General features: G+C 46.2%; 1 protein-coding gene across 2 annotated transcripts in view; it reads right to left on the reverse strand.

The window, feature by feature from the left end:
- PRR5L (proline rich 5 like) overlaps positions 1-25,101 on the reverse strand; it is a 141,339-nt gene that overhangs the window by 55,087 nt on the left and 61,151 nt on the right. For both annotated transcript variants that reach the window (XM_043972776.1, XM_043972777.1), the window contains 2 exons: positions 14,754-15,064; positions 12,791-12,871 (listed from right to left, as the gene is read on the reverse strand). In XM_043972776.1, the coding sequence (XP_043828711.1) occupies positions 12,791-12,871; positions 14,754-15,064 (392 nt within the window). The remainder of the gene's footprint in view (positions 1-12,790; positions 12,872-14,753; positions 15,065-25,101) is intronic.

A 25,101-nucleotide genomic window follows, 5' to 3' on the forward strand; every position in this document is an offset into this window, starting at 1 on the left:
CATCTGTCTAACCATGTCGCCCCTTTCTCTCAATAAACTCCAGTGGCTCCCTATCACCCCTGGATGATACAAAAATAATGTTGGCATTCAAACCCCTTCATACCATGCCCCCCTGCCACCCACCCCCACAACACACATTTCTAATCTCCTACCTTACATCGTCCCAAATACTGGGATCCAATCACACTGGCCTCTGTGTAATTCCTCCAACAAGTAGCTGTATCTCCCGACTCCAGGCATCTTCCCCGACTGTCCCCCATGCCCAGAATACTCTCCCTCCTCCTCTCCACTTCTCAGCTTCCCCCAAGTTCCTGCTAAAATCCTACCTTCTCTGAGAAGCCTCTCCTCATCCCCTTTAGCACTAAGGCCTGCCCTCTGTTGCTTATCTCCAGTTTATCCTGTCTTCTGCTTGTTTGTCCCTGGAGGTTTGCATGTTGTCTCCCCCGCTAGACTGTGAGCTTCCAGAGAGCAGGGATTGTCTTTTGTCTTGCTTTAAATTTACAGTCCTTAGCACAGGGCCTGGCACATGGCGGGCACCTAATAAATGTTGACTAATTGATTCTCTTTTTTTCTTTTTTTTTGGTGGGGCAATGAGGGTTAAGTGACCTGCTCAGGGCCACACAGCTAGTTAGTGTCAAGTGTCTGAGGTCGGATTTGAACTCAGGTCCTCCTGAATCCAAGGTCAGTGCTTTATCCACTGCATGACCTAGCTGCCCCTGAGTAACTGATTCTCTACAAGGACATTGATAAGCTAGAGAGTATCCAGGGACAAATGGGCCTTAAGTTCATGCCACATAAGGATTATGTAAAGGAACCAATGGATACGTTTGGCATGGAAAAGGGAACAAATCATCCTGCCACAGAGGGCAGAACTAGGATCGGTGGAGAGAAGTGAAGATGAGAAGCTGAAACTCTGAAAATGTGCCCACTTTGGTATTTTTTAAATTTATTCTTTTTTCCTAGTAAAGGTTCATTCTGAAAAATTCCATACTTGCCTTGGTAGAATCAAATGGGGAAAAAGAACTTGACCAACTTTGGTCAAGAAAAAGAGGCAGTGGAATTTAGAAACATAGCCGACCGAGTGGGGAGTTAGGAAATTTGAATTCAACCAGTCCTGGACAAGCATCTTTACTTGTACTTCAATTTGTAAAATGTGGACGCTGATACTTTAATTACTTCCCCATGAAATGTGGACGCTGATACTTTAATTAATGACTTCCCCATGGTGGTTATAAAAGATCCGGGGCTCCTAGTGGACAAATGGAGAGGCGGTAACAATCATCTCAAGCAGAGGTCTTCTAAGGGGAGAAAGAGGGACTGAAAAAACCTGGTGGAACTGGGGCAGAGAACGCAGGGAGAAGCCAGAAAGGGAAGCATCTTTGGACACTGACCTCCCCCTTGCTTGGCTCACTCTCTTCTCCCGACGTTGCAGCAACCCTTGTCAAGGAAAGGGCTAACGATAACCTCGTGCCTACACATACATGTTGTGTCCCTCTAGAATTGAGGCTTCCCGAGGGAGGGGGCCGCCATTTTGTCTTGGCGTGCCCAGAGCCTAGCACGGTACCTAGGCTACAAGGGGCACTTGGTAAATGCTTGCTGACGGATGGATAACTGTTGCTTGTATTTTAAGAGAGCGTCACAGAGTGTTTGCATCTGTCATCTCCTTGGAGCCTGGTTGCCCTCAGTGGAATGTAAACTCTCAGAAAGCTGGGGCTCTTTTGTCTTTGTATCTGGGGTACGAGCAGAGTGCTTTATGTAGACTAGGTACCTAATAAATACGTTTGATGAATTAAATGGAAGCCAAGTCAAGCTGACAGTTGCCAGCCTAAGCCTCCCTCAGCCCCTGCCTGCCCAGTCAGCAGTGCCCTCGTCGAGGATGCAATGGGAGAGGACAAACACAAGTGGAAAAGAGACTGGAAAGAGGCAGTGACATGACAAGGCCCGCCTGCAGTTCATGGCCCAACGATGCATTCCCTCTTGGACCGGAGCCTTGGGATCTGGCATCTTTCCTCTTACGTCCCCTCCTCCCGATGGAAGGAAAAACACAGCCCTTCTGGAAGCAAGACTTTCCTAAAAAGTGCAAGGCTGCCAGGACTGGGTTTGTCATTATTATTGTTATCTTCATCATCATCACTATTTAAGAGACAGTGGTGTGGCCTTGGAAGACCTGAATTGAACTCCTGCCTCCTACCAAGGCCTAGCTGGACCCTAGACAAATCACTCAGCCTCTCAAGGGCTGCAGGCCGGCTCAAAGAGAGCCAGGGGCCACCTCACCATCCATGAGGATCCCTGCTGCCACATACCGACTGAGAAAACCACATGGTAACATTATCTACGTTCTACCATATTTTTATTTTGTTAAATCTTTCCAAATGACATTTCCATCTGGCTTGTCTAGGACAAGGCCAGTCTCCAAGACTACAATATGCAGAGAAGGCATTGTCCTCCAATGGTGAAGGGAACTTCTTCCCCTGGGAGTTCTTAGTACATGAGAAATCACAGATCAGGTCCCTCACCCTGCTGTGAAGTAGTTTATACATTTGGACAGCACTCTGAGGTTTGCAGAACACTTTGCGTATGCCATCTCCTTACCACACTGTGGGGTGGGTGCTATGGTTATCCACACTTTACAGATGAGGTTACTGAGGCAAATGATTTGCCCAGGGATACACAGGTGCCAAGTGTCAGAAACGGGACCCGAATCCAAGTCTTACTGACTCTAAGTCTAGAGCTCTCTCTACTCTCTCTCTGCTGCCCATTGACACACAGTCCGGCCTGGACTTTCTCCAACTGGGGACCAGGGGCCATGTTGAAATGAATGAGGAGGCCATCCAACAGGGTCAGACCATCTTGATGTAATGAGCTGTAGGAAGAGCAGCCCCAGAGGCCCCTGCTTCCTGGGGGGTGAGGAAGAAGGAGGGAGAGAAACAGGAGTCAGGGAGGATAATTCATGGGAGAAAAAAAGCTCCAAAGAGAAGGAGTCTGATAAGAAACATCAGCAGAAACAAGGAGCAAGGAAGCACCAGTCTGGGGTTCGGTGTCTCAGTCTCGCCTTCCCTCTGTCACGTGTGGCCAGTAAGGACACCCCCCTCCCACTGTTCACAGGATTTCCTGTTGTGTCACACAAGCAGGCAGTCTCTCCCGTCGTTGTCATGTCCAATGTAGGTCTCACTACTCTTGGCTCTGCAGCTAGATTCAGCCTCAGTGTGAACTTAAAGTGTAGCAGGAAGGTACCCAATTCTGGGTGTGGGTGTATGGAGACAGCAGGAGCCAGTTACAGAAGCCATCCATGATCGGGTCATATCACACCCTCCTTCTGCCCTGCCGTGGCAAGGGGAGAGTGCAGGAAGACAAGCCAGGCACCGAAGTCCCCTAGCCTACACCTTGTTGCTCTCCTAGAGACCGCTCCTACATGACTTGTGTCTCTCTGCCAAGGGAGTTGGCATGATGATGCCCAGGCAGTGCCATCTTTACCCCCTGCAAGGCCCAATCCAGGGAGCAAATTCCCCTCACCACAAACAGCAAACCCTTCTTGCAAGTAAACGTCCACAAGCTGGTTCAAGTCAACTCAGCTTCTCTGCCCCAAATAGCTATGCCCAGTGCCTGCAGCCCAGCCATCTGGACTCAGACAACTAGGCTTCGAATCTGAGATCTGCCATCTGTGCCATCCCCCCTTTCGCCTCAGTTTCCTGATCTGTAAAATAAAGGGACTGGATGAGACTTTGAAGTCTGCTCCAGCTCAAAACCCTCAGATCTAGAGGTGCCCAACTCTGCCTCACATTCCCTGCTGCTCCCGCCCCCTCGCTTCCCCACTCTCCAAAATGTGGCATTTCTGGGTCATCTTCTCAGGGTTCAACTGACGAGTATGATTTTTATGGGCATTTTCTGAACATGAGAAATCATTAAGGCCCATTAAATCAAAAAGAAGTGTGAACATTCTTCTAAAAAGGGTGCAAAGTAATGCAAAGATGAGCCTACTCCCAGGCTGAACTAAGCAGAGGTGTGTGTGTGTGTGTGTGTGTGTGTGTGTGTGTGTGTGTGTGTGTCTCTCTCTCTCTCTCTCTCTCACACACACACACACACACACACAATGGGAGTGATGGAATGTTGTCCTAAGAAGGCCAGGAGACAACAAGTCTGATATCTGTGTCCCAGGTGATCGGAAAAAAAAAGACAGACAGAAACTGACCTTGTCCCTACTAGGGCAGCTGGGAGAGAGAGATGGAGTAATGCATGCTACTGGGAGAGGGCTGGAAGAAAGTCCTGTCAAATGAGAGCGCCGGCCTCAATGACCTCTGGGGTCAGTTTCCAGCTTGAGATCTGTGATCCCAAGGTCCTTCTACTTCTCAAAGCGCAAGTTCACAAAACCATCGGTTTGGGGCGGGAGAGGCCGTCAGAGGCCAGATAGTCCATCGCTCTCATTTTACAGGTAAGGAGACTGAATCCCATAGGAGACAGGGGTCACACAAGACGTAAATAGCAGGTTTCACATCTGAACCCAGGTCTCCTGCCTCCAAATCCCCGTTGCTCTGTCCACTGGCTACCTCCCCGGCTATCTCTTTTCCTTCCAGGCAATGCTGCCACGCTTGTTGCCTATCCCATTATCGAGTCAAACAAAGGAAGGTTCAACTCGTGGGCAGATCAGTGGGGAGACATAGAGAGGGGAAGGTGGGCTTTCTGTCTCTAACCTTCCCATATTTCTGGACCTTTAAGCCTCTCCCACCCCTTTGTCAACCCTGCTATCCTCAACACCTCCTCCCCCCCAAACTCAAAGGAAAACTTGAGAGATGGGTTTCCCTTTGGTGGTGGCAGCCTCCTGACTCAAACACACACTTCAGTTCTGAGCCATTCAGAGCAGAGCACATTTCTTGGAACCTCTGCCTTCCTTGAAAACCTCTGGGGTTTCCTTGTCTTGGGTTGTTCCCTCTAAGAAGGGCGGCAGGGGCGGTTGGAGAGAAAGGAGGGGGAAAAAATCTGAGTTTCCTGTCCTGGACCACTTACATATAAACTCATCTCTGGGTTTCCTGAAATTTCATCTATGTCAGTTTCTGAACTATCCTATGAGAGGGAAGAGAGAGAGGGTGTGGGAGTGTGGGCTGGGAAAAGCACGGCTCTGGGGAGCCACAGAGGGCAAACTCAGCAATTCTGGAGCCAGAGAGGAGGGAGTGTGGTGAGGGAGGCTGCTTCCCATCCCAATCAATCAGAATTGGAAGGGGAAAAAAAGTATATTTATTAAACTTCCATTTGTACCAGGTCTATCACACTTTACTGTGTGTGTGTGTGTGTGTGTGTGTGTGTGTGTGTGTGTAGTTTCACAAACATAGTAATTCAAAGTTTCTCACTCCCTTCTAACTAACCTTGGTCACATAACTGGCTGGGCGACAAATAATTATTTAAGTGTTTCCGATGAGTCAGATTTTGTAATAAGAATGGGTAATATTTGTGGAAAACCTTAAGGTTTGTGAGTTGCTTTACTTGTGATATTTAATTTGATCCTGATGACAACCCTGGGAGGTAGGTGCTGTTCTCACCCCCATTTCACGGATGTGAAAACTGAGGCAGACAGAAGTTGAAGCGATTTGCCCAGAGTCACACAGCTAGCAGTATCTGAGGCCAAATTTGAACCTGTGTCTTCCAGACTCTGGGTCTGGTACTATCCCTTCTACCATATAGCTGTGTGAATTCACAGTGACTTGTCTAGAGTCACCAAACTAGAAGGTGACAGAAGCAGGGCTTGAACCCAGGTCTCTTCTGCTCTAAGGCTGGGCCCTAGACAGCAGGCTTCCTCTTCTATTTTTTCTAAATGAGTTTATGGAAGGAAAGAAGGAAGGAATGGGTAGGAGAAAGAAAGAGAAAACAAGGGAAAGAAAGAAAAAGCAAGTAAGGAAGAAATGGGAAAAGCAGCAGCTATGATAAAGAGAACACAAAACAATAATGATTTATGACATTGGATAAGACGATAACAGAAAAATGATTTCTTTGGAAGATTCCACAGGACACTTTTCTACTCAAAACACATTTGCCTTCTTAATGATGGTTTGTGCCTCTCTGGGCATGAGCTTGATGGGCAGTATGGGGCAGGGGAATGAGTGTTGGCTCTGGAGTCACCAGGACCAGACCCAGTTCTTCTCTCATCACTGATGCCACCAGCATGACCACGGGCTTCAGTCTCCTCATTTGTAAAACAGAGGGGGCTGGGCTTCGATGGTGTCTGTGGTCTCCTCCAGCTCTAACCTAATGGTCATGTGATCCGGTGAGGGTTTGGATGGTCAGGGGAAACTGGGCTGGACCTTCAAACTGGCCTCAGAGGGGCTCATATGTCATGGAACCCTGACGAATAATTTCTTCTTGCTCTTTCTTCTGTAGACACAAAGAGCAGCTGCTTCTCCAGGAAATAAACTAAGCTGACTTTCAGACTCAGGTCACATCATTCCTCCTCTGGGAAGCCTTTCCAGCCCACAGACAACTGGACCTCTGAATACTGGGAATGGAGTCAGAGAACTGGGGTCTGGATTCTAGAGCTTGGCTTGGGGGACATGGGGCAGATCACTTAATGCCACATACACTGAGGGGAAAGGGACCTAGAAGGTCGACTGGACCAACCATTCATTTTAAAGCAGAGGAAAATAAGACCAGGAAAAGTGTCATAATTTCCTCAAGGTCACACAGCTGACAGCAAGGTCAGGATTTGAACCCAGTTCCTCTGACAACAAACCCAGCAATTTGTCCAAGTCACAATAGCTCAGTTCCTTTCTTTGGTCCTCAGTTTCCACCTCAATAAAATGGATTAGATGATCTGTGGTCCTATGACCTACAGCCCTCCCTGTCCGTAACTAATCAACGTTACCTTGGATTATCTATTTTACTATATTAAATTGTTATTTCTCTCTTATAGTCTTGCAGAGCTGAATCTCTCACATGTTTCTATATTATCTTCCCAATGAGGCTGTAAATATCTCTAGGTGTAGGATTGTATCTTCTGTTGTTAGGCATCTCACCCAGTGCCCAGCATAGTGTCTCCTTTACAGGCATAACCACAGACTGATAGACCTTAAAGGTCACCTAGTCAGACCTATTTTAAATGGGAAAACTGAGACACGAGGGGGTAGGGTCGGGGTGAAGCAGTTCTGCACCCAGAATTCATAAAGTGAGTTAGTGGCAAAGCTGAACTAGAACTCAAGTCTTCACTCCCAGATCAGAGCTCTTTCCACTACCTCCTATCCTTGCCTTTTAGCGAGTGCATAAAATGGCCTTTTTGTCCTCCTTACATATCTGAGTTGGGAGAGACCTCAGAAAGCATCCCTTCCCACATCAGCCCACAAGTGGTCATGCAACCTCATCAAGAATACCACCATGACAGAAGTAGCCCAGGCCATTTTTGGCTGGCTCTACCCATTTGGAAGTATTCCATTATAACAAATTGAAAGAGGCAGCTAGGTGATGCAGTGGATAAAGCACCGGCCCTGAATTCAGGAGGACCCAAGTTCAAATCTGGCCTCAGATACTTGACACTTACTAGTTGTATGACCCTGGGCAAGTCACTTAACCCTAATTGCCCCACACAAAAGAAGAAGAAAAAAGAAAAATAGAAAGATGACTCCCAAGATCCAAGTTCTATCCTCAAGGGTAAATTGAGATAGCAAAAAAGGTGTTTTGTTTTGAAAGCCATGCTGGTTAAAAGAAGAAGAAAACCATTGAATCCAAGAAGAGAGAGAACCATTGCTCTGAGTGGATGGGAAGATTACAATGGAGAACATAAGGAAGGAAGAACAACTCAATTCTTATTTACCTCCACTCTCTCTGGTCAGGAAACTATCATTTGGAAGGCTAAGGACAAAGCAAAATGGCTACTGGAAAACTGAAATCCAAGAAAAATAAAATTGTAAGAAAGAACAGCTGGGTACCACTGATAAATTCAAGACATAGGATCACAGATTTGGAAGAGACCTTGGGGCTATTATATGCAACTCTTATTTTACAGACAAGAAAACCGAATCACACAAAAGTTAAGTGACTTGCCTAGAGTCACAGAGTTAATAAATGTCTAAGGTAGGATTTGAACTAAGGTCTTTTTGGCTTTAAGTTCAATATTCTGCTCTGCCCACTACACCACCTCACTACCTCAGGTCCAGAGGAACTAACTATATTCTAGGCTACTTAAAAAGAAGATGTGAAGACTGAGCTAATTAAGGGTCAGTGATCGCTGATCTCTAGAGCAAAGCTTCTTAAACTGTGGGTCACGACCCCATGTGGGGTCACACAACTGAATGTCGGGGGACACAAAAAATTTGGCAACAGCAAAAAGTTATGTATGCATACCTATTTTATATGCTTATATACCCAGGGTCATGTAAAAATTTCTTGGATGAAAAGGGGTCACGAGTGGAAAAAGTTTAAGAAGCCCTACTCTAGAGACTGGGAGTTGAAGAAAGATCAGTCTTCAAAAAGGGAAGAGATCAGTAAGCATACCTTTAGTTCTTGGCAATTTTGTAGAATGCTATCAGAGGGATGGTTAGCGAATATCTCGAAAAGGGAAACAGTGATCACAAAAAGCCAGAAAGACTCTTTGACAGGGTTCCTTGATGGGCAAGTGAGATGAATATTCTAGATAGAGTGTCTAGATTTTAGCCATGTATCTCTCAAGCTCTTCTTGGGGATAAGATGGAGAGCTGTGGGTTAAGTGACAATAACGATAGGTGGGTTGGGGCTTAAACGAATGGCTGGTCCCAAAGAAAAGTGTTTCTCTGAGAGGTGGGCAGGGTATCTCTTTCTAGTGATTGGCCCCAGGAATGTACACACACCCCTGATTTTTTAATGCTTTCATCAATCATTCAGATAATGAGTTATCAGGTTTGCAGATGGCCCAGTAATAGAATGGAGGGCTAACAGACTTCAGGGAAGAGTCAGGAACCAGAAATATTTCTGACATGCAGCTGAATCTAATTAAAGATGAAATTTAATAAGGATAAATGCAAAGTCTTCTCCTTGGGTTCCAAAGGTCCACTTCACAAGTACAAAATGGAGAAGAAATGGCTGAAGAACAGTTCATCTGAAAGAATATCTGGGGAGTTTTGCCCAGGTGCCCCAAAGTCAAGAAATATGGGAGTCAGGATTTGAACTCAGTTCTTCCTTACTCAGTGCTCTATTCATTATATCACCTACCTACAACTGCCTAAAAAGGTATAGCATTCAGTACTTGGGAGGAGATAGCTCCAGCGTCTTCTGCCTAGTAGGATCACATCAGGACTTGTGTTCTATCCCAGGCAACATATTTTAGGAAGATCACTGATAAACTAGAGAGTATAATGGTGGCCAAGGTGATAAAGAACCTTGGAATGATGCTATATGAGGACTAAAGATACAAGGCATGGAGAAGAGAAGACTGGGAGTCCCAGGGGTGGAGGAAGAGAGGGAGAATCATTCCGTGAAAATGTCTTCTCCATGCTAAACATGTCTGGCTTACTGGATGATCCCATGGTCCTAGAGTCGCTTCTGGAACTACCCAGCTATTCAAAGCAATCATCCCTCCCCTCTCTATTTCAGGCTTGTAGCTTCTCAAAATCAAAATGTCCTGATAAGAACACGATACAGCCACTTCTTCCTAAGCCAACTTCCACAGACTTCCTAGAGTCCCTTCCTTTCTCCCTCCAGCCAGCTGAATTATGGGGACTACTTGCAGAGTAAGTCTTCAAAAGCTGTGAGAGAAAAATCAAACTTGACTAACTTACATCCCCCACAGTAATAGGAGAGTCATATTTTTTGCTTCAGTGTTTTACTTGCTAAAATAAAGGCAGCTGTGTTTACTTGAGCATGGGTACTTCCAGATGTGGACACATGTGCATGCCAACACACTTTATTTAGCCCAAGACCACCGCTCAGCATGCATGCCTGCGCCTACTTTCCATTTTCCAGGAGCTGCTCTCTGCAATGGGGTGTTTCAACCCCCGTCAGATAGGAGTCTCCTCTTGAGGAAGGGTGGGAGTCAGGGAGCTTGCAGGGGGCATGTGCAAGGAAAGTTTTCATTTCTTCAAAAGAAAAACCTACTCCCCCTGGGCTGGATCACAGCTGAAAGCAATACCAAGAGCCCCAGACAAAGTATTCCCCTGCCGTCATCCTTCAGACATGCCGCAGATAAGCAAAGACAGAGCCATGCCGTCTGTTGACACTGGCTAACCCTTCTCCCAGCTGACAAGCCAGCTCCCTCTGGGCTGAGGACAAGAATAAAAATGGCAGCCTGTGATACGAGACTTATTTGGAAGTCTGCATGTAGGGACTGGGACAGCCCTAAGGAAAAAAGAATAAAATCAGCACATGGGAATCTTTGCTAGGTGTGCAAGTGAGGGTGACTTCAACCCATCACTCACATCAGCCAGCTAGCATTTAGTAAGCCCTGATGCTGGGCCAGACACTATGAATATCAATGTCAAAGGCAAGGCAGTCTCTGCCCTGGAGGAGTTTACATGATGCCTCCACTATAGAATAGAACCCTTCCCTCAGCAGGGTTAGCAGAATGATGAATCCAGCCACCCGTGAAGGGAGCTCTCAAGCTCTTCTTGGGGATAAGATGGAGAGCTGTGGGTTAAGTGACAATAACGATAGGTGGGTTGGGGCTTAAACGAATGGCTGGTCCCAAAGAAAAGTGATTCTCTGAGAGGTGGGCAGGGTATCTCTTTCTAGTGATTGGCCCCAGAAATGTACACACACCCCTGATTTTTTTCCTCTTTGTACCCTCCTGTATGTATCATGGGAGATGGGCCTGGGGATGGTCTAAGATGGAAGAACCCTGGACTGGGAATCAGGCAACTTGGATTATTATAGTCTGGTCTTTGCCAGCAAGAGCCTGATGATGTCACTTAAGGGCCTCTGTTTTCCTATCTGTAAAATGAATGGGTTGGAGTAGACAATGGCTTTGGGCCCTTCAGGCTCCATTATCCTATCATATTCTGTATGAAATGAAATTGAAAATGATCACTGGAAGTGTAACTACATAAGCATTTAATTACAGGATAACACATAACACAAACTTTTTTTGTTTGTGTTTTTTTTGGTAGAGCATTGGGGGTTAAGTGACTTGCCCAGGGACACACAGCTAGTAAGTGTCAAGTGTCTGAGGCCAGATTTGAACTCAGGTACTCCTGAATACAAGGCCAGTGCTTTATCCACTATGCCACCTAGCTGCCCCCATAACACAAACTTAATAGCTTCAAGAGAGTAAGGGCATATAATTGAAACACTATAAAGGCAGCAGGACAGAGTAGAAAATAAAGGGCTGGCCTTGGAGTTGGGAAGATCTGGATTTGAATCCTGCCTCTGACATATATTAATTAGCAAGGTCACTATGGGCAAATGACCTCAACCTCAGTGTTCCAGGCAATTCTTTTAGGTTCTAAGTTACACTGAGGCAGTGAACCAAGTTTATATTTTAAAAGAATATTGGAAAAAAAATTTTTTTAAATTTTTAAAAGAGTATTGGAAACCCAAACAACTTTGAAAGACTTAAGAACTCAGATCAGGGTGATGACCAACCATGATTCCAGAGGTCCCATGAGGATGCATGTTAGCCACTTCCTGACAGCTGATGGACTCATTTTAAAGACACGGCCAATGCTGGAATTTGTTTTGCTTGATTATGCGGATGTTACTAGGGTCTTGTTTTTCTTTCTTTCATCAGTGGATAGGAGGAGGTGGGAGGGAAAGAAGGTAGATTTTTGTTCATTGACAAAATAATTTTTTTTTTTAATTAAGACAGTAAGTCACAGATGCTGGTGCTGACGTACACTGATGAAGGGTGTTTCCCCAGGCAGAAGTTCCCCTACAGGTCCGACTCCCACATTACAGACACATTAGCAGTGACCTGATTAAAGGATTTGCTCATTCATTGTTCTTCCCATTCCCGATTTTTGTTTTTATCGCCAACATACTTGTATGCAACATACAGGAAGCACGTGGAAAAGAAAAGACACCCAAAGGAAAGAAATGACCACTTGGACGTGCTAGCCTTGGTTAGTCACTTGTCTGGACCAGAAGACTGGCCGGGCCTCCCAGCAGGTCGGCTGTATGTAAGGTCTCGATTCTGTTCAAGCCCTAGAAAGTGAAAAGATTCTAGTGTGGAACAGAGCAGGATGGGGACTGAAAATTCACCACCCTACAGAGTTTTACAGCTTATAGTCCGTTTCCATGCATGTAGAAATATATAAATATATGTCTACTTAGAGCCACAGATGTAAGCTTACACATTTATAAGTATATACATGAATATATTTACCTTCTCACATGTATGTATATGGGGAAGACTGCACTAAGACTTTTGGGATGCCCTGCTGATGAATATCTGCACGCACACAAGTATGCGGGCACCCGTGTGTGTGTGTGTGTGTGTGTGTGTGTGTGTGTGTGTGCGTGCGTGCATGTGTGTGCATGTGCGTGCATTTGTTATTTCTCTCTTATAGATAAGACTGTGGTTCATCCAGGTGAAATGCATGCATTTTAAAAACAGCTCACATTTAGGCAGCCTTCTCCAAGGTTTACACGTCGCTGAGAATATTACACTGTTTTACATGAAGTTCACAACCACCCTGGGAGGACAGCAGGAGAATCATCATCCCCATCTTAAAGATGGGGAAACTGAGGCTGGGGAAAGGGAACAGACATAACTAACACACGGCAGAGCTGTGACTCAGACCCACCCAGGTCACCCCTCTCCCATCCTTCCCCCGAGCAGGGATTTGAACCCAGGACTTCTCAGAGAGCTTCACACTGGGAAGGAAGTCGGTCAGTGCCGGCACCTTACCTGATGTTTTCATTCAGCAGGAACAGCTCGTTGTTCTGCAGGCCTCCTCCTTTGAACACATTGATCACTGCAGTCTGGACACTGCCCGGGGAAGACAAGGCGTGAGGCTCTCAAAAACAAAAGCCCAACAACAACAGACGTCCGTACCTCCCGCTCCTTCCTGCCAAACATGCCCTGACTCCAAGTGCTCAACCTCAAGGCATCAACTCGAGGCCAAAAGTGGTCAAGGGTCAGCCATCAAACAACCCTTGCTGGCTTCTGGGTCTTATTTTGGAGAAGAGGAAGCCAAGGCACAAAGAGGCTGAGGGTCCCAGTAAGTCAGCGAGAGGTGGGATCTGAACCCAGGTCTTCCACTCTTCCTTCCCTCATTCTTGCCAGGAGATCCCAGACCCAGAGGGATGAGGGACCCCCGAGGCTGTCTAGTCACACCCCCACATTTTTTACAGATGAGGCCTGGAGGGTGGGATACTATGCCCAGGGTCAGAGGGCACAGCCAGGATCAAATGGGGGAGAGTGGCTGAAGCACCCAAGCCTCAGTTTCCCCATCTGTAAAAGGAAGGGGGTAGGCTAGATGGCCCCTCAGGTCCCTTCCAGTTCTAAATCTAGGATCCAAAGTGGCCCAGATGGGATTTGAACCCAAGCCCTCCTAGTATAAAGTCAGCATGCATTTCTATTCTACCACACCACCCCCATGACAACCCAGGCAGAGTCCCCTTCTTCCTGCAAGCTACTTTCCCTTCATAAAGTGAGGGCCAGGGTCTCCATGGTGCTTTCCATTCCCAAAGCCTGTGATAACCAGGGCCCAGAGCTCCCGGTCCCATGGTGCTTTAAGACCTACAAGGTGGGGGCAGCTAGGTGGCGCAGTGGATAAAGCACTGGCCCTGGATTCAGGAGGACCTGAGTTCAAGTCTGACCTCAGACACTTGACACTTACTAGCTGTGTGACCCTGGGCAAGTCACTTAACCCTCATTGCCCCGCAATAAAAAAGAAACAAAAAGACCTACAAGGTGCTGCCCTCCCAGCCCTGCTGGGAGGCAGATAGGAAGAGGATGGGGAACCTGGAGATGAACCGAGTCAAGATGATAGACCTGAGAGGCTAAAGGGCCCTCCCAGATCACCAGGGACAGAAGATTCTGCAGGGCAGGTACTGTTGGCATTTTAAATTTGTCCCACCAGTGCCTAGGTACTTGATAAATCCCCGCTAAAACCAATGAATTCTCTAAGTCTCAATGAGCCAGGCAACTCTAATCCAGGCAAAGGTATAAAGCAAATCCCCAAACTGCCTTGGCACAGGGCACTTCTTCACTGGCAGCTCCCTCCACCTAGAGAAGCAGGTGGATCTAGGTCTGATCCAAAACACTAAAAACAAATGGAACCAAGAGGCAGCTTGGAGTCTAGAGGGAACCCAAGGTTCAAATTCTACCTCAGGCACTTACTCCCTGTGAGATCCTGGGCAAGTCATTTACCCTCAGTTTTCTCCCCTTTTGAAAAGGGAGGCTGTTGGACTCAGCAGCCTCTTGGGGCCTTTGCAGATCTAAGATTATGATGCTATGAACTAAACTCCCTTTGCTTTAGATAGGAAAGAGGTGGACAGAGCTGAAGGGATTTTGCCCAAGGTCGGCATGGAGGTAGATAGTAGAATGACCAGGATTCAAACACAGGTCTTCTAAATTTGCTGTTCCTTCAAGAAAAATGGTAGGAGGGTCGAGTACTTCCCAATTCTTTTCTTCCCCCAAGAAAACCACATTTATGCACCTCTCCACTGCAAGGCCACTGTTTGGGGTCCTGGGCACTCAGAGACAGACCCTGGCATTAGCAGAGAGCCCTTTCCTTAACTTCACCCACTCGAGTTCGAATACGAAAAACGTGTTCTCTTCTTCTAGCAATGTGAGGGAAAGCCGGAGACCCCTCCCCAGAGGGCTTCTACCCCACCTCCAGCCCCGCCGCAGCTCCCTCTTTTACCTGTTCCAGGCCGAATTGGAACTGAGCTGCATGGCCTGCCGAGCAGCCTGGAAGCGGGGCAGGTCGCTCAGCACCGGGGAGCTCATGAAGCGGGGCCTCGGCCTTCGGAAGGAGCCCATCTTGTGGAACTCAATGGGCAGGTACAGGCTGGGCGCAGAGCCTCGGGTCATAGGTTCAGGTGAAGGGTCCAATCCTCCTTTTCTTGACTCAAAGGGCTTGGATCTACCAAGTAAAAGGGCCTTCTGCTGCCCGGAGCCACCGCCCCATGGAGATCCTCGCTCTTTTTTCAAAACCACTGGTTCAGCCGATGCCTGAAAGGAAAGGGCAAATTTTCATTTACAAGCCCTGCCCTGAACAAACCACATCTTGCAGGAAACTAGCTGGGGGTTTCCAGCTGATATATCCTGAGAACAGCTGCTGGACCAAGAGATTAGATGGTTCTCACACACTTATTGCCGGCCGGCACCAGCACCTGGCTCCACCAGCTGTGGTCATTCTGCTACCTCTGAAACCTGGAGGGAAAACAGCTGGGATCCATGGAACCAGGAGGCCATAATCCAGACGCTCACTTCCCCAAGAGGAGGAAGTAAGTCACCCGAGGGCAGGAACTATTTCAAATTTGTCTCTGAATCCCTGGCATCGAGCTTGGCATAGAGCAGGGACTTAATAAATGTTTGCTGAATTGTGCTTGTGGAAGTAGGGTACAAAGACACAGACCAACTAGCATCTCCCAGTGAATGAACAGCATTTCTCTAAAGTTCTGCCCACGGTCCAACACCCAAGTGAGGAAGTACCACTTCAAAGAGAAGGCCTGGCCAGTTAACAAGGGTCGATTAAGCACCTACCACATGCCAAGCACCAGTTAATTGGTGAGGATACAAAGAGATGGACCAACAATGCCTGCCCTAAAGGAGCTTACATTCTAACCAATAGGAAGAGACTTCAGAGGCCGAGTGATACTACATGGGACCCATATGTGAGTCTATGGAGGGGTGACCTGGCCGGGGCTTGGAGAAGTCTTCCAGATTTCAAGCCTAAAGGTGCCCCTGGGTAAACTGTCAGTCACTTTCAGAGAGCTTCAAAAATCATTGTCCTATTAACACATTCTAGAATCTTCCCTCATATCCGAGTCAGGCTCCCCAAAAGTTGTTTAAGTCTCCACCATCTTCTCGTTTGTAGAACAAAAAATGAGACATGCATGTTTGTCTTTTTCTGCCCCTGTTCCAAGGCCCAGATCTCCTTCTCAGTGACCATACCCTCCCTCCCATCGGGCTTTGGAAGGCTGGGAGGGAGTTCATCTGGAGCCCATGAGCTGAGCTCCTCCCTGGCCACAAGGCTCTCTCTATCTTTCTTCTTACTTCTGGGGAGTTTCAACACCCTACTGGCCACTTCTGTTCCACTCATGGGCTCAGTCAAGCTCCGCTTTGTGGTACAGGGGAGAAAGCACCAGATTCAGACCCAGAAAAGTGGTGAGAAAATCCTGCCACAACCACTCTCTAGGCATGGGGCTCTGGGTGAGTCAGTGAAACCCTGAGGCCCTCAGTTTCTTCATCTGTAAAAAGGTGTTTGGAGTCAGTGGACCTTACAGTCAGTCCTTCCTTCCAGCTCTCAATCTAGTATCCCAGCATCAGAGCCTCAGAATTCCGCGGACTGACATATGTCAGGTCTGGTCCTTCTTTGAAATCCAACTCTGAAGTAAAGAAGAAAATCCTGCATCAAATGGAACAACATGCTTTCACATAACTGAATGTGGGGGTCACGAAAAATGTGGCAACAGTAAAAGGTTATGTATACCTATTTTATATCGCCATATAACTGGGATCATGTAAAAATTTCTTAGGCTAAAGGGGTTAAGTGGAAAAATTTAAGAAGCCCTGCTCAAGACAACTGGTGGTACAATGGATAGAGCACTGGGACCAGAGTCAGGAAGACCCAAGTTCAAATCCAGCCTCAGACTCTTACTAGCTGTATGACCATGGGTCGTACATGACACGGGTCGTGACTTGTCCATGGACACAAAGCCAGGATGGGTCAGAGGTAGGACTTGAACTCTGGTCTTGCTGATTTCTAGGCCAGCTCTCTCTACACTGTGCCATATTCTCTCAACAAATCATGATAATGATGATGAAGATGGTGACAATGATTGACAGTGATATTCATATAGCACCTTCATATTGTTTAATTTTGATCTGACAAGAACTCTATGGAAGTTCCTGTTTTTTACAAATAAGGAAACTGAGGCTCAGAGAAGTCGGAAGACTATAGCTTTAGAGAGACCTTAAGAGCCATCTGCTCTAACACCTCCTCATTTTTTCAGATGAGAAATGAAGGTCAAGAAAGATTAAATGATTTGCCAACAGCCACATACCCAGTAAGTATCAGGTACAGCATCTGAACCCACTTCTTCCTGACTCTACCCACTACGTAGCTAGGCAGCTAGATTTAGAAAGTGGGTTGGACTTCAGACTTGGAGTTAAGAAGAACTGAGTTCAAATCCTGCCTCAGACACTTATTAGCTATACAACACTGGGCAAGTCACTTAAAGTATCTCTGCCCCAGTTTCCTCATCTACAAAACAGATTCACAAACATTAAAGTGCTACACACCAAGCTCTCTCTTAAGAAAGGGGTTTGAAGTTTTGGGGGAAACATCTTCACCTTTTCTTGTTTTCCTGGACCCCTATGGCCATCTGGTGAAGCCTGTGGACCCTCCTCCACGGAATGCTTTTAAATATATATAACAAAATATGTAGGATTGCAAAGGAAACCAATTATATTTAAAAACAGTTATCAACTTTTTTTTTTAAGTCCACAGATGGCAGGCTAAGAACTAACCTCTAGGGCAATGAAATAGGTTTGGTAGCTCTGAATAGACTAAGAAAGACTGACACTGGGCCCAGTGAATTTCCATCCACGTTACAAAGTTTCCTTAGAGTCTGTGTGATGCATCTTGAATCTATGGACCTGACACTGGGCAGAAAAAGGAATAGCTTTTCCGGGAATTCTTAGAAAAGAAAAGAAAAAGAAATAGCAACACCTCTTGCACAACTTCCTGTACCTCTTCCGGCTGCCCTAAGATATGTGGCAGGGGATGCTCATGGAAGTCGGAGTGGGACAGAGAAGTAGAACAATCCCAACGTAAAGCCACAGTGTTTAAAACTAAAACAAAACTCTCGTACTGATGCCCCATCAGATTTAAAACTGCTTAAGAAGCCAGCTTGGCCAGTACTGAGTTAAGAAGAGATAGATTCCATTTCCCCTCCTCACGCCTGCTTGTAAAGCTAATTCCTCTGAGTCACTACAGGCTATTAACAGACTTTATTAGGATCTTAAATCGAGGGTGGTAAGAGAGGCCTGTGTTTCCAAGCCCTTGGATGGGAGGGAGGTGAGGAGGGCTGGACCAAGCAAAGGTCTCAGGTGTTGACCTGGGTCTTGGACCTGAAATAATCCCTCCCATGAGGAACGTAGTTGGGCTCTCCTCCACTCAGCGAGTCTCGCTCGGGTGCCAGCCTTCCACTCCAATCCGTCTGAGTATACAGGAGAAGGTGTGGACGGCCCATCTGGAGTGTGAGCAGGTCTGGGGCTAGGGAGCCCATGATCAAGTTCAGCCAGGGGCCTCTGCCTTCTATTTCCACAGTATCCCTGTCATCCTGAGACAAGAGAATCTCTCCAGGGCCTCTCTTCTCCGCCCCCCCCCCACATCCCTACTGTTTTCCCCAGAGGGAGCTTTACCCTTGTCAAAGAGAATGGAGAGAAGACTATAAGGAGCTCTTACAAAGGAAACTGTAGAAACCAGCAGGCCCCCTGGACAAAGACCAGCCCTGATGCCACTAGAGTAAATCCCAGAATCTGGAAAGGGTTTTCTGAGCCAGAACGGCCCTGAGAGGTCTTCCAGGCCGATCCCTTGCTTTACAGAAGCATCTGGGGCAAAGGAGAAGGAACGGCGGACCTGGGGCTGGAGCCAAGGCAGTATATGGAGTGCTAGGCTGCCCTGACCCCAATCTGCAGCTCAGTGTTCCAGTAATGCCCTGACCAGGCAGCCTGAGGGAAGAGTGGGGAGGAAAATACTGACAACTGACATCTATACACTAACCTTAAGGTTTACAAAAGGCTGATCTCATTTGAAACTTAAACAACCCAGCAAGGTTGTCGTCTCCATATATTCACAAGGTCATTATCATCTCCATCTGTAAGATGAGGAAATTTACCCAGGGTCACATGACCAGTAAGTGTCTGAGGTTGGATTTGAACTCGTCTCCCAGCTACCCAATCTAGGACTCTATTCACTACCCAACTCCCAAGCAATTGGGGAATGACATAACAAGCTGGCCTCGACCTAAGGTGTAAGACTGGACAATAACCTCATGCACTTCCCTCATTCTGCAGAGGAGAAAACAGGCCCAGAGAGGGGGAGATATTTGCTTCAGGCCACACAGCTAGTCAAGAGCAGAGTCAGAATTCAAATCCAGGGCTCCCTGCACTGCTTCTTGGCAGCTTTCAAGCAAGCTCAAAAGTCTAGGTACAGCCCTGGGCCTTTGGAGCATGCAAAACAAGGCACTGGAGTCAGCAGCCAAACTCTGATATCTTGGGCCCTCACTCAGAGTGAGAATAACTTTTCACACACAGTTTTTACTAAGTTTGGTCTCTGGTTTCCCAACCCACATCAGATAAGGAGCAGCAAACTTGAAAGAGGAGGGGAAAGTTTGGTGAAGGCAAAGGGGATGATGGGGGGTGGGGAGGAGGGGCAGGGGGGAGTGCTTCTGTAAAGAGTCACAAATGTCGCCTCTAGGAGGTACCTCAGAATCCACCTGACCCACCCCTTCTGGCTTTAGAGAATCTCAAAGCAGGCACATACACAGAATCATCCATCCAGGGCTCGAAGGGACCTCAGACACCATCTTGTCCAGTCCCCTCCTTTTATGGGGGAGAGATTAGTGGATCGGACATAGGCAATGAGTGGCAAAGAGTCTGCTTTGAAAAGAACGGGTAATTCTGGAAGAGGAAAAAAATGTTTGGCGTTCAGATGCCCAGTGTGAAATGTGCAGCCCAGGCCTGGACTCAGTAGTCAGGGTCTGCCCAATGGGCAATCCAAGTACTTAGTGATCCCAAGCAAATAATTTCTACCAGCCTTACCCTGAAAGTAGATAAAGAGGTTTAGAAGTATAGTCTACAATCAAGAAAGAATGGGCTTCTCATTCTCCCAAGAAAACAAAACAAAATATAGTAAAAGACAAAGGCCAACCGAGATGAGAAAGAAACCAAAGGTGAGGGACTCCTAAGTGCTGATGAAGGAGGGATGCTGGGAAGAGGCAGACCACCCCAACCAGGGAGGGCATCCCAGCTCTCAGAAATCTGTAAGATTTACCCCTCTGAACCAGCCTGAAACTGAAAGCTTCTGGGACTCCCCCTAAAAGAGCCAGTCTAATTACTACGCCTTTTCCAATATAGAAACCTCTAATTAGCCAGACAGTGCAGAGGTTCTCAAAGAGTACCCCCTTTTCTTTTCTTTTTTTTGAGGGGGTAGGTGCTTCTGTGGGAAGCTCATTCCTGTCTGGGGCAGCTTTTATTCTCAAAAAGCTTTTTCCTAGGGCAGCCAGGTGGTTCAGTGGATAAAGCACTGGCCCTGGATTCAGGAGGACCTGAGTTCAAATCTGGCCTTAGACACGTGACACTTACTAGCTGTGTGACCCTGAGCAAGTCGCTTAACCTTCATTGCCCCTCCAAAAAAACAAAAAAAAAGCTTTTTCTGTTGTTCATTCAGTCAGTCACAAACCCCACAGACCAAAGCATGCTAGGCCCTTCTATCCTCTACTAGTCTCCGAAGTTGGCCCAAGCTCACGTTTGTCACTTCCATGACACTATCTATCCCTCTCATCCTCTTCCGTCCCCTTCTCTTTCTACCTTTGATCTTTCCCAACCTCAGGGTCTTTTTCCAATGAGTCCTGTCTTCTCATCACGTGGCCAAAGTGTTTAAGCTTCAAGCTTCAGTATCTGTCCTTCCAATGAGTAGTCTGAATGAATTTCTTGAAGTACTGACCCATTTGATCTTGCTGTCCAAAGGATTCTCAAGTCATTTCCAGCGCCACAAATCGAAAGTGTCTATTCCTTTCCTCACAGCAGACAGAGATCTCCCTCCATGGTTGGCCAGCTCTTTCCCCCTCCCCCAGCACTTACAAAGATACAAGGAATTTTTCTCCTCTTGGGGGTCGAACCAGAATGGTACAAAAATGAACAGCACAAAATTTTTACGTCATTTCCCCCATGTGTTTCAAATTAACCTATGATCCTACAAGACTGAAGGCATTCTGGAGGGGACAATGAGTTCAAGTGCACCAAGTTAATGACTCCTGCTGAAAGCAAGTCATAGCCTTTTTGTTGTTCATCCATAATTTTTCAATTGTGGTTGACTCTTCGTGACCCTATTTGGGGTTTTCTTGGAAAAAGATACTGAAGTGGTTTGTTGCCATTTCCTTCTCCAGCTCATTTTACAGATGAGGAAACTGAGGCAAAGAGGGCAAAGTGACTTGACCAAGGTCACAGAGCCAGTAAGTGAGGCCAGATTTGAACTCAGGTCCTCCCAACTCCAAGGCCAGCACTCTATCCACTGCACCACATCTCTGCTACCCAGTCACATCCTTATAAGATATTCGAAGTATAGTAGTGCCTGCTTCAGAAGCCATTTCCCTCATATTTGTCTCTAGGCTTTTTGCTTCTTCTCCAAGGATGGTTATTTTTTATTAAAACAGTATGTAGGGGGCAGCTAGGTGGCGCAATGGATGGATTCAGGAGGACCTGAGTTCAAATGTGACCTCAGATACTTGACACTTACTAGCTCTGTGACCCTAGATGTCACTTAACCCTCACTGTCCTGTCCCCCCCCCAAATGTAATCTGGGAATACACAATGTTATATGAACAAAAATAAGAAAACATACTTTAAATATATTTTTGTAAAAAACCTTCCTCCTTTTCCTCCCAGTACACTTAACAGGTCATAGCTGGACATACCATCAACAAGTCAAGGGTAAAAACAGTCAATCATTCCATCAGAGGGAAGATGTGATACATTCCTGCTCTTGGGAAGTTACTTTCTGATATAGGAGGCAAAAAGGAGTTAATAGAAAAACCGAAGACCCAAGCTCTAATTCAGATATGAGCTCTAAGAGGGATTCAGACCCCAGTTAATGGATAACTTACAAGTCAGGATGCTAAGTTCTCTTACCCACAGAAATCAGTACCCATAATAGGAACAGAGGGAGCTAGGTCGTGAAGACCTTAAATAAAATGACAAGCTATAGAAACTCAAACTAGGAATAAATGATAAATGAAGATGTTTTGAAATGTTTGAAATTAAGCATGGGAATCAGAAAGACACATGCACAGAAAAGGCCAAATTTGTCCCCAGATTCACCTTATGACGTGTAAACCCCCAAAACACACCTCCACAGAAAAAGGTACCTGCCTCAGGGGTTGGGTTGGCTTAGGAACACTGGATGTCATCCACTGAAATCCTTCATTTTTACAGATGAGGAAACTGAGGCTCCAAAAGGTCTCAAAAGCAGTAAATATCAAAGGCAGAATTTGAGCCAGGGTCCTCCAACGTGAAATCCAGTGTTCTCCCCACCCCCAATTAATTAATTAGGAATCATTAATTAGCGATTAGTAACATGATTAAGTGCTATGCTAGGTACCAAAGCTACAATGATAAACAGGAAACAATCCCTGCCCTAGAGAACCACACAAAAGGGAGGGAGGGTTGCACAGAAGGGAGCAACATGTACACATATAATCAAAGATCAGCTACATACCAAGTAATTACAGAGCAATTTCTAGAATGTCAGCCCCTTGAGGGCAGGAACTGTTTTTTGTTTCTGTATCACCTAGGCCTTGTTATTCAGATTTAGATTTTCTAGCTGATTGGTATAAGCCATTACAGCAAGTTCACTAAATGAATGAACACTCATGTGCTCATTGAGTTGAGTCAAATACTTGTTTTTCTCAGGTACACTACTGTCCTGAGTACTGTCAAACCTTTGCTTGAAGGTACTAATCTGGGCCATCAGTCTCTTGATTTGTGAACCCCACTAATTCTGAAAGGACTTCCTTAAGCTCTTCCTCTCCCAAGCTCCCACCTTTCCAAATCAAGAGCTTTAGATGCCTAACCTCGGAATTCAGATTTATGATAGATACATTGATGGAAAATGGCTGGGAACTTCAGAGCCTTTGTGTTACAAACATGAAAACCCATCACAGCAGCCATATAAACAACTGAAACATCTCTGGACAGAATTCACATAGTAATGTACATTTGAGAATCAGAAACCAACACAGGACAGAGGCAAATCAAGTCCCAGCATTTAGCTGAAAAGCCAGCTTCCTTAGGACACTATCTTGGGAGATGGTGGGCTCCCTCTCACTAAAGGTCCCTAAGTCAAATCTATGATAAGTTGGGTATGTGATAGATGGAATTCATGTTCAAGTGTGAGTAGGACTGGATGGCCCTAGGGGACCCATATGACCTTAAGGCTCCAGCATCAACCTTCTCTGAAATTCAGCATCCTCACGACATGGCAAGCCAACGTTCTGGGCACCATTTTGTTTTTCTACAAAAAACATTTTCTACAAAAAACATTTTCAAGCCATTTTCCAAAGAGACCAGACAAAGAAATCGGCTATGGAAGTATTTCAGAAAGAGTTGAAGGGCAAGAAAAAACTCTGTAAATCAACCTGTAGAAATCTAGCTCAAATCCCACCCTCCCACACCCAGTCATGATGATTCTGCCTCTGGTTCAGGAGGGTCCTGGGGATCTGGGAGGGAAATGTACACACAACACAATTTTAAGTTTAATCCGCATGGTTATTAAAATTTTCTCTATCCCTTTAAAAGCTTAAGTCTAGAAAGTTGACCAAAAAAACAGATCAGGGGCAGCTACGTGGCGCAGTGGATAAAGCACAGGCCCTGGATTCAGGAGGACCGCAGTTCAAATCCAGTCTCTTGACACTAGCTGTTCGAACCTAGGCAAATCACTTAACCCTCCTTGCCGAGCCACCCCCTCCCCCCCCAAAACCCCCCCCCACCACCACCAACAAACAAACAAAAACAGAACAAATCCTGATTTGCAGCACTATTTATTGACTTCCATTGAAAGTTTTGTGTTTTCTAAAATTATTGCTATTTATATATTAATGGCTATTGCATCCATCTTGGCAGTAAGCACTTATTATTAATTAATATCATATATACCAGTAAAGAATTGACCACGTGTCTCCCTAAGATGCCCACTAGTCTCAGGTCTTCAAGCCTACATAGCTACACACCCCTAAGAGGGAGCTCACACCAAGGGACAGCATTCCCAGCCAAGGGAGCGGGTTCGGGAAACCAAGAGAGAGACCCAGAACAGACAAAGATAGCAGGCCTCCCATGGTCAAGGCTTTTATCGTCTTTTGATAGAGTCGGGTCATTATACATTGATCACAGCTAATTAGTTAGCATCATTCAGTGCGATTGGTTGACATGATTTGAGGGTGGTCCAGATTAAAATGAGCTCTACAATGACCTAATGGGAAAGAGACTCTCCCTGAGGGCAAAAGCTAAATCTGGGTACCTAAGTGTGGTTTAATGCCTTCAACTCCCTTAGCTGAACAAAAGAATCAGTCTCCATTCCTTTTGTTCCCTTGGGCTTGTCCCAAACAGGATTAGAACTTCCTCAATAATTGGACTTTTGGGGGCACCTAGGTGGCAAAGTGGATAAAGCACCGGCCCTGGATTCAGGAGGACCTGAGTTCAAATCCGACCTCAGACACTTGACACTTAACTAGCTGTGTGACCTTGGGCAAGTCACTTAATCCCAATTGCCTCACCAAAAAAACCCCAAAACAAAAGAATTGGACTTTTTTGGAGGGGAGTAGGGAGACTGAAACTGATCTGGGTCCCCCCAAGATATTCATTATTTATAATTATTTTCCCACAATTTAAAAATCAGAGCTAGTTCAGAAGGGTCCCCTGCACACCCATGCCTAATTCTAATTAGGGCTGACTTGACTTCCATAGTGGGGCTTGGAGGGATAGAAGCTCGGAGAAGGAATCCACACTGAAATAAGACACTGTCTGTGATGTTTCCAGGTGATCATCAAGCCTCTTGTTGAAGACCTTTAGATAAGAGAACCCACTGGATCTCAGGAGACTCATTCCTCTCATTATTAACAAGCTTCCATTTCCCACTTTTGCGTCTTTGCACAGTTGTCCAGAACGTTCTCTCCCCTCACTTCCCCAATTTGGAATCCTTAGCTTCCATGAAGACTCAATGCAAGCGGCAGCAACTTTGAGGGACCTTTCCTGATGCCTCCAGT

Source organism: Dromiciops gliroides, chromosome 6 (genome assembly GCF_019393635.1).
Source record: "Dromiciops gliroides isolate mDroGli1 chromosome 6, mDroGli1.pri, whole genome shotgun sequence".
NCBI lineage: Eukaryota > Metazoa > Chordata > Mammalia > Microbiotheria > Microbiotheriidae > Dromiciops > Dromiciops gliroides.